This window comes from Vanessa atalanta, chromosome 24 (genome assembly GCF_905147765.1).
Source record: "Vanessa atalanta chromosome 24, ilVanAtal1.2, whole genome shotgun sequence".
NCBI classification, from domain to species: domain Eukaryota; kingdom Metazoa; phylum Arthropoda; class Insecta; order Lepidoptera; family Nymphalidae; genus Vanessa; species Vanessa atalanta.
The window spans coordinates 3,462,359-3,472,123 of record NC_061894.1 but is presented as its reverse complement, the minus strand read 5'-3'; the positions used below and the strand labels follow the sequence as shown (position 1 = coordinate 3,472,123).

The following is a 9,765-nucleotide window of genomic DNA, read 5'->3' as shown; positions in this document are numbered from 1 at the left end:
GTTTGCTGACATTCATTGAGAGGAAAGGTCTTGTGTAAACAAGTTAAAAAAATAAGTTCGAAAAAGTTGTAAATATCTTGGTTTACTATTTATAAATATAGTTAGGAGTAGGCTTCAAAATGTTAAAAGCTGTGATACTTATCGGTGGTCCACAAAAAGGTACAGTACACTTTTATGATGTTGTACGTCACCGGCTTTTATCGGTGCGATATGAATTCCTTGTATTGTTTATTATTGATACTATAATGTAATACTTATGAAGAGTACTCTATAAATCATCGTGATACCCTTAAATAAACCTGGCTTTACATGTAAATCAGCAATCAGAATTAATTTTTAAGAATTTCACGTATTAGTAATATTTTGTATTTTAGAATTATCTGTTGTATTGTGTGTAATAATGTAAATGTAAATAAGTTTGTTGTATATAAGTTTATATATACTAATAATTATCATTATAAAGTAGCATGATACTTGGCTAAGATATTGTTTAGGCCATTGGTGTTTATATTTATATTTATGGGTTTGATTCACAGGCTGCAAGTCTAAAAATTAAAATGTTAGGAATACAAAATATATTAATTCATATAAACTTCGTTTACCAATTGTAACTTATGGATTAAAAATTATTTAACCACAACTTGACTATATATTAATTTTTTAATTTTATTTAGAAATAAACTACAGTACAAGGGTCGATCTTATGGATCATTATACTAGCCATGAAAGGGTATTTAATATGAATTTATTTGTTTCAGGAACAAGATTTCGTCCTCTCTCTCTTGATACACCAAAACCGCTGTTCCCAATAGCTGGTCTACCTTTAATACAACATCACATAGCAGCATGTGCCAAGCTTACAGATTGTAAAGAGATCCTCATAATTGGTTCATACACCACAACAACTATGACTCCGTTTGTTAGTGAAATGCAGAAGGAATATGCCGTTATAATAAGGTATATATGAAAATATGTATCAATATAGTAAAGTTTGAGCTTGTTTATGGACTATGGTACATTGCAAGCTAATGCGTTCTTTTACGGACCTATAGGCCACTTAAAAAGTTCTTAAGCTTGAAAATCAATACAATTCATAAATATATTGTTTGTAAAATCACCTGCATTTCACTTTGTTTTTATGGTGGTAGCGATCGGTGGTGTTTCATGGGTTTAGGCACTCAGCCATACACTTTAATTGTTTGAAATAAAATACTGCTTCAGCTCTTAAAATGTGTTTATGACTGTTCTTTTCTGCTTAAAAATCATAGCAAATTTATCAGATAGTAAATGTGTTTGGATCTTTAAATTATAGCATTTACATGTCCGATTTCAAATGTACATATTATATTGCCTTTTAAATATACATGAAGGAAAGCATAGTATTGATTAACCACAGCTAACTAAAACTTCCAGAAACCTTAACATCGTTTCAACAGCTGTATAAAGCTTAACTCAATAGGATTAATGGTATAAAAATATATATTTATACCATAAATCCATATCTAGACTATTCCAATCAAAGCTGGAATTAATAGAAACAAACCTTAGATTTACATATTCCATGACATTTGTTAATAGCACATCTGTAATGGTCTCTAGTTCTTGATTAATATTATTTTATAATATAACACTTTTCCACCTTACTACTTATATCCACTTAAATTTTACTTGGTGGTAGGGCTTTGTGCAAGCCCATCTGGGTGAGTACCACCCAATCATTAGATATTATTGTGCTCCGATTTGAAGAGTGAGTGAGCTAGTGTAACTACAGGCACAAGGGACATAACATCTTAGTCCCCAAGGTTGTAAGGGCGTAAGGAAAGGTTAATATTTAATATAGCGCCATTGTCTATGAGCGGTGGTGACCACTCACCATCAGGTGGCCCATATACTCGTCCACCAACCAATGCCAAAAAAAAACTTTCAAAAGTTCCGATAACAGCTTTTTTCGACAATAATTTATCTATAAGTGTATGTATTTAAGTATGTAAACAGTTTTAAAATTTAATTTATATTAAATTTCAGATATCTTCAAGAATTCACTCCACTTGGCACTGGAGGAGGACTCTACCACTTCCGGGACCAAATTAGAGCAGGAAATCCTACAGCATTCTTTCTTCTCAATGGCGATGTTTGTGCTGACTTCCCGCTTAAGGAATTATGGGCATTTCATGAAGAAAAATCAACTGCTATAGTAAGAATTTATATTTTACTATTGTAAGACCCAATTTAATTTCTATAATTGTCAGTCTCCCTGAAATGTGACTTTTGCTTCTTAATTTACAAATTTTGCTCGTAATTAATATCACGGAGTATGTCTACATAATATGTTAAAATTACAGTTAAGCATTATTTGACAGATAACATGAAGGGTATCAGAATGCATTACATACATTGCCAATGCTCTGCCAACTTTGGCATTGATGAGATTTTCCTTTATACATGTACAATATTATGTCACTGGACAGCGTTGTTAATATAATCTAAAAGAGATAATATCATAATCTGGTGTTAACTTTCGATAGTTTGCCATTTACTAGAATTTTATAAACCAATTTATCTAGTATTCATTGTCTATTTAATTCTACTGGATATTAAATTAAAGTCAATAATTGTTTTAATATTTCAAGGTCACAATAATGGGAACAGAAGCAACACGTCAACAATCAGTTCACTATGGCTGTATGGTTCGTGAGCCTAACACAAAGGCCGTTACACATTACGTGGAGAAGCCGAGCAGCTATATATCTACACTGATTAACTGTGGAGTTTATGTCTGTTCGTTACAAGTGTTTCACACTATGGCTGATGCATTTCAAAGGAAACAGGATGGATTTTACAAGTATGGGATACCTTAATTTTTATGTTGTTCCGTTGTTTTTTTTTTATGTCAGAGGTGGCAAACGAGCAGGAGGCTCATTTGATGGAAAGTGACTACCACCGCCCATGGACATCAGCAACACCGGGGGGCTTGCACGTGCGTTGCCGGCCTTTCAGGAAAGAGTACGCTCTTTTCTTGAAGGTTCCCAAGTCGTAGCGGTTCGGAAAAACCGCCGGCGAAAGCTGGTTCCACAGAGTGGTTGTGCGAGGCAGAAAATGTCTTAAAAATCGCGCTGTTGTGGATTTTCGGACATCTAGGTGGTGCGGGTGATATTTGGAGTTTTGACGAGATGTCCGAAGGTGAAATTCAGCAGCCGGGATTAATCCGAACAATTGATTGCCAAATTTGCACATATTATTTCATGTGGGATGGAAAAGACACGGAAAAGATTTGTCGGTATGATCTAGGTTACGGGCTTGATTGAATTTTTGGAGCCATATTAGTAGTCAGATTTTTGTAAATCCTCCACCTATAACAACACATATAAATAATTATATCGGTATAAATTGTTAGTATGATAAATCATAAACCATTGCAGAACTATACAACTATAATTTGATTACCCTCAATTTAATCCCAAAACAGAAATACTCAAACACTAAACAAATACACAACATTAATAGGATAAGGAACTGTAGGTGGGAGGGAGAATATCGTAAATGAAATGGTGGAGTTTTAGGCAGGAGAACAGAATAATATGGGATATAGGATACTGAAGGAGGAGGGAATCTTTGTGTACGCCTCATAAAGTCCTATCTACTGAATGGCTTGCAAAGTATTGTAAGGATCGTAAGGAGGAGAACATACTATCAATATAATTAAATTATTTCACAAATAAATTTTGATTGTTTCTTACACATTTTTATCAGTGGAAGTAACCAGTGCTTGCTTCACATTGACCTCATTGAATTGACATTTCAAATGTACTTGTAAAAACCAACTCAAAATAAAGTATAATTATTATATATATATATATATAATAATTATACTTTATTTTGAGTATATATATAATAATTATCTCTCTAATAAATATATTATTAGAGAATAAAGTATATTTTTATTTTTAAAAATTTTTATTCTTAATTTACAGTATCCGAGCATCTTATATCTGAAGTTTATTTGTTTTAGTGGTAACGGTCAAGGCAGTGCTCACCCCGGCTACATGTCCTGGGAACAAGATGTTCTGGCATTGCTCGCAGGAACTAACAAATTATATGCAATACAGGTATGTAATTTATTTATTTAGAACATCCAACAGAAGTATTAGTGGTTCTAATATACTATAATATATTATAAACTACATAAAAATATTTAATTGCAGTACTTGTTATTATATACTTGTGGTATACTTATGGAATAAAATTAAGATGGCCCAGTGACGCTAGATGGCCCGAGTTAGAATGCGTGTATCTTAACTGATGATTGCGGGTTCAAACCCAGGCAAGCACTACTGAATTTTCATGTGCTTAATATGTGTTTATAATACATCTCGTGCTGTGCGTGAAGGAAAACATCTTGAGGAAACCCGCATGTGTCTAATTTCAACGAAAAACTGCCACATGTGTATTCCACCAACCAGTATTGGAGCAGCGTGGTGGGATATGTTCCAAAACCTTCTTATCAAAGAGAGAGGACCTTAGCCCTGCAGTGGGTAATTTACAGGCTGTTAATGTTGTGTAAAAAGTTAAGATAGAACTGAACTAAGTTTTTAAATTGAATAAAAAACTAAGTTAAATTAATTTGATTGGTTCAATCTCCTCAGCATTATTATTTCCTTGTTCGATTTTCAAAACTCAATCTATTATTTTACTCGAGTTATATATACGTATATATGTGGTTACATAGATAACAAAGGAAGTGTTAATTGAATTAAAGTACTTTTTAACGTGTGCCGATGAAATTTCAAACCTATTTTGACCACTGTCAATGTGATATATGACAGTACACTAGAGTAAGTCTTTCCCATTCTCATATTCCGATAAGACGGCAATTACATGAAATGGAAACAATTCAGGCGCAGGACTTATGGTTTTACGAGGTACAGCAGTCGAAACTGCCAAGTTTAAGACTCAGGGCTGCTACTTTGAACTTGGCCCAATAAAATGTAGTAATAGTTTTACAACTATTCAAATATGTATAAAACTTATACTACATGTAAAATGATTATATCATCTTGTGTTGCAAATTATTTTTCGATTATAACGTGAGTGATATAATCTTACATAGTATAAAACAAACCGCTGTTGGTCCCTGTATGTATGTATATATGTGTATGCTTAGATCTTTAAAATTACACAACGGATTTTGATGCGGTTTTTTTTAATAGATAGTTTGATTCAAGAGATAGGTTTATTATGTATAGTACATGCACAATATAGTAGAGAAACACTAATTTTAGAGGTTTCTGAAGTGATGTCATAAATAAAAACATTTTTTGCGCTTACAATGCAAACGCTGGCTGAACTCTACGAGATAGATCAGAATAATGTATTACAGTATTGTACATTAAATTAAGTACCTTAAATACATTGTGATTTTAATAAAAATCAACATGACCCTTTACAGTATGTAATTGAAATAAATATTTTCGAAGATATTAATGATTTAAAAGGCAAGAACATAGTGGTTTATATTATTCAACGACTGAAAAACTGTGAAAGTTGTAAGTCATTCTGTAGTATATTTAATATCAGCATTGCACCCGTGTGAAGCCGGGGCGGGTCGCTAGTTTCCCATATAAGTTAATTAAATTCGATGAGCGATGGATTGGTCCACACCAACTGTAAAAAAAAACCAACAAAATTTTGCTCATATTTTGGCCGGCACACTTCCTGCCTAGGAACTTCTCAGTGTTTCAACTTACGACGTCTCACCAATACGATTATTGAGAAGACTCAACTCTCACGCGAATTTGGATCAGTTACATTCCGGGACCATATTTAACCTCATTTAGTGTTGTGATTAATGATTATTTTTGACTATTTAAATACGGTGTCTTATTCGAAATGCTTTCTCATTTTGCACGATATTTACTCACGCCCATAAAATGTCATCTGAAAACGTAGGCATTCAGGAAATCTTTGATTCCATGCCTAAAATGTAACTGTTTCTTAATGTAAAATTATAATATAGGTAACAAATTGGTGGTCACAAGTGAAAACGGCCGGTTCAGCGATATACGCGAACCGTCATTACCTGGAATTGCATCGGGATCGGCTCAGCCATGCGCCTTGCAACATCCTCCCCGATGTGTTTGTTCATCCCACCGCTGTGGTTGACAGTACTGCTGTGGTATGTATAATTTATATGTATGCTTAGTAATTGAACGTTTTTATATTGTCTTTTTTTGATATTTTTATATTTAAATCCATACTAAATGAGGCCAAGTACAGTAAGTATATAAAAATAAGTTCAATATTAAAAATTGACTACGAATATTTGCACTTTTAAAATTACGAATATTGTACAGTCTGAAATTCTTATTTACGAACTATTGATTGATTTTTCATCTAATAAGTAGATATATTATATATTTTAATTAAATATAATCTTCAGAGGATAGCCTGCGTAATTTTTTTACTTGTAATGGCTGGAAAATTGTCCTTCTAGTGGCGCTCTTAACTCGATAATCGTTTGTTAAAAGAAAATTAATAAATTAGTCATATTATTCCACTCAAGATTATATATAGATGATAAAAAAGCGTCGCGCTAACGCTTGTTGTTTTTCAAGCAGAATATGAAATATAATTTTGTTTAACTGACATAACCTTGTATTTCAAAAGTTGGACAAGATTAACTATTGAGTTTCTTACCGGTTCTTCTCGGTAGACTCTACATTCTGAACCGGTAGTAGCTTTATGTTTGATGCAGTTCTGTAAAATGACGATTCAAAATAGCTTGTAAAAGGCTACTTGAATAAAGTATATTTAGTTTTTGTCAATGTCACTGTAGTTATGTCTAATACATTTATCTTTTATTCTAGATCGGTCCGAACGTGTCCATCGGCGCAGGAGTGACCGTGAAAGCGGGTGTCAGAATCAAGGAATCTATAATATTGAACAACGCGACAATACACGAACACACCCTCATCATGTATTCTGTTGGTAAGTTGTTATTAGTAATAATCAGTAAAATTGTCTGTGTCTAAATCCCATCTGAGGAGAGCTTCGTAGGTCCACGAGCGGAGCACTGTACGGGAGGAAACGCGGTTGCGTTATATTGACACGAAAGAATTTCGTTGATATTAGACACATGCAGGTTTCTTCACGATGTTTTCCTTCACCGCCGAGCACGAGATGAATTATAAACACGACAAAATTAACACAACAAAATTAAGCACATAAAAATTCAGTGGTGCTTACCTGGGTTTGAACTCGAAATCATCGGTTAAGATGCACGCGGTCTAACCACTGGGCCATCTCAGCTCAAAAACGGAATCCCATATATGCCGGTTTAATATTCAATACGGTCAGACCGACTGAATGTCGGGCGTCGCCCCGCTATTGAAACATCTAGTACGGTGTGATGACGTGTTGCCATACCGAAGTGACAGCGCCTCTAATAATATCGATGTTTTTGCGATAAAATCTGCCTGGCGTCACTGGTTTTAACCAGTATCAATATGTTTACACATTTATAGCATAAACACACAAGCTTGACCTTGAATTGATATGACATCTATGGTCAAGTCTTCAACAGTCTATGGTATTCACTATGGTTTCGTGAAAAAATAGCATTTTGAAAAGTTATCAGAACTAAGGAAGTAAAATTAAAATACTTATAATATTTAATGGAACAGTTTTGTATTACAAATAAAATATAAATACATTAATTAAATCCTCTTTGTAATGCGTGTAATTCTGTGATTTGTTTATCTTTATTTTTACTGCAAATATAATATATAATAAATAAAATAATAAAAATAAACGCTAGATTTTCGTTTGGATTGTATAATTTCCGTATTTGTGTATAATTCCCTGCAGTCGGTCAAGAAGCGTCAGTAGGCGAGTGGTCTCGCGTGGAAGGGACACCCTCTGACCCGGACCCCAACAAGCCCTTCGCTAAGATGGACAACACTCCGCTCTTCAACAATGACGGCAGACTTAACCCGTCTATAAGTATATTAGGTGAGTACAATTTGACTATGTACGTACTAAACTCTGTCACCAGACGCTACTTACGTATATATATTTTCTAAATATATATAGATAACATTGGTATTGCCATTTTTTTATGTTTTTTTGTCAAAAATGTATGCGGACTGGCCAATGAGTGGACCTTGCGACAGTGCAACTACACACACAAGGGACTTAACATCTTAGTTACCAAGGTTGGTGACGCATTGGCTATGTGAGGGTTGGTTAAGTGCCAAAATATATTTGCGGGGGTGCCTTAAAATATGGTGGCTCATTTGCAAGTCCACCTACATATTTTCAACGAAAAGAGTCCTTCTTTTACAGATATTCTATTGTCTATTCCAATCGAAGAATGAATAAAGATAAACCATAGATTTACGTATTCAACGCGATTTTCTAATAACCCAGATATATTGTGCGCTACAAAGAGTTCATGATTAATATATTTATAGTATAACACCATTCCACGTAACTATTTATATCCACTCTAAAAAAAATTCCAAAGTTCCGATAAAAGTTTCGTAGACGTTCAAAATTTGTGATTGGAATAGACAATTTTTTTAAACATTTTTTTTTAACATTACATTTTTTACATTACATTAAAATAGAAATAGAATATACGGAAGCATCAGGAAGAAGTTCCTGTATTTATTGGCCTTTTTTTTTCAGGTGCGGGTGTGGTGGTGCCAGCTGAGACGATTCTCCTGAACTCCATTGTGTTACCGCATAAACATCTAACGCGAAGTTTTAAACACGAGATTATCTTATAGTATAATATTAAAATCAGCCCAGATGGACTAGTTTGTACAGAAATTATTAATAAATAATAATGTTATTGATATATAATTGTGACCCGAATATACCTAAGCATGTTTTTTTTTCAAGTGATCGTCGTTCAAATCTGATACTAGACAAGGTATATCGAAATGTTGATGGGAACTAAAATAATCGCCTTGATTAGACTTTTTTTTGTAAATCTTGCGTCTTATCCTAACCAGGAATTTAATTTGTTGATTTAGACCAGCTGATAGTTACTAAGGATCAATTGTAAAGGAAGAATGATAAACGGAATACTAGCGTTAATTTTTATCGAGTGATACATTATCTTATGGATAATTTCATACATTAACCGTACTCATACTACATCCCTCACTGGTCTACTTCCGAGGTCTTTGTAAAACAACGGGCAAGTAACTTCTCAGCAGCCGTAGACCCGATAGTAACCGGATAGGTAGATAGATAATTGGAAATATATATCATTAGAAAAATATGTCAAGGTTAGCCTAACATTTATTTTATTAACCGAGGGCAGGGCCGGATCTACCATATGGCTTTTTGGGCTTCAGCCCAAAGCCCCGTAGATTCTTAAGGGGGCCCTAGCTAAGTCAAAGTCAAAAATAGACGATAATGCGAAAGAATGCATAACTTTTTAAATTAAACAGATCGTTTGGTTAATCAAACCCATTCAATTAATTTAATTCAATTCTACGTTCAGATATATCTTAGATGGGCCCCTAAGTAGTGTTAGCCCAGGGTCAAAAAAAGGTGTTAAACTTACGGTCCGCCCCTGACTGAGGGTAATCAACGTCATACGAAAACGTTCGTCGCCTCTGACCGCTGCTCGCCGAGTGGGACGAGTCTACTCCATCGCTAGTATTATAGTAATATAGTATATTATATATATATATATATATATATAGGTAAATAGTAATATCACAATCCCGTATACTACTGCTACTTACTGATAAT

The 9,765-nt window shown here is 33.9% G+C and overlaps 1 protein-coding gene across 1 annotated transcript; it reads left to right on the top strand.

Annotated features, from left to right (window-relative positions):
- Positions 1-8,857, top strand: LOC125073304 (mannose-1-phosphate guanyltransferase alpha-A). Its single transcript, XM_047684079.1, has 9 exons — positions 1-159; positions 759-957; positions 2,026-2,194; positions 2,631-2,842; positions 4,010-4,106; positions 6,014-6,172; positions 6,864-6,984; positions 7,864-8,007; positions 8,686-8,857. The coding sequence occupies exons 1-9, from the start codon at positions 120-122 to the stop codon at positions 8,784-8,786; spliced, it is 1,242 nt and encodes a 413-aa protein (XP_047540035.1). The 5' UTR covers positions 1-119; the 3' UTR covers positions 8,787-8,857.
- Positions 8,858-9,765: the final 908 nt, after the last annotated feature.

Excerpts from the sequence above, each read along its gene's own strand:
- LOC125073304 (XM_047684079.1), top strand. The coding sequence starts at position 120 with ATGTTAAAAGCTGTGATACTTATCGGTGGTCCACAAAAAG. Across the intron at positions 2,195-2,630 it reads AAGAAAAATCAACTGCTATA|GTCACAATAATGGGAACAGA; the intron begins GTAAGAATTTAT and ends TAATATTTCAAG. Across the intron at positions 8,008-8,685 it reads CCCGTCTATAAGTATATTAG|GTGCGGGTGTGGTGGTGCCA; the intron begins GTGAGTACAATT and ends TTTTTTTTTCAG.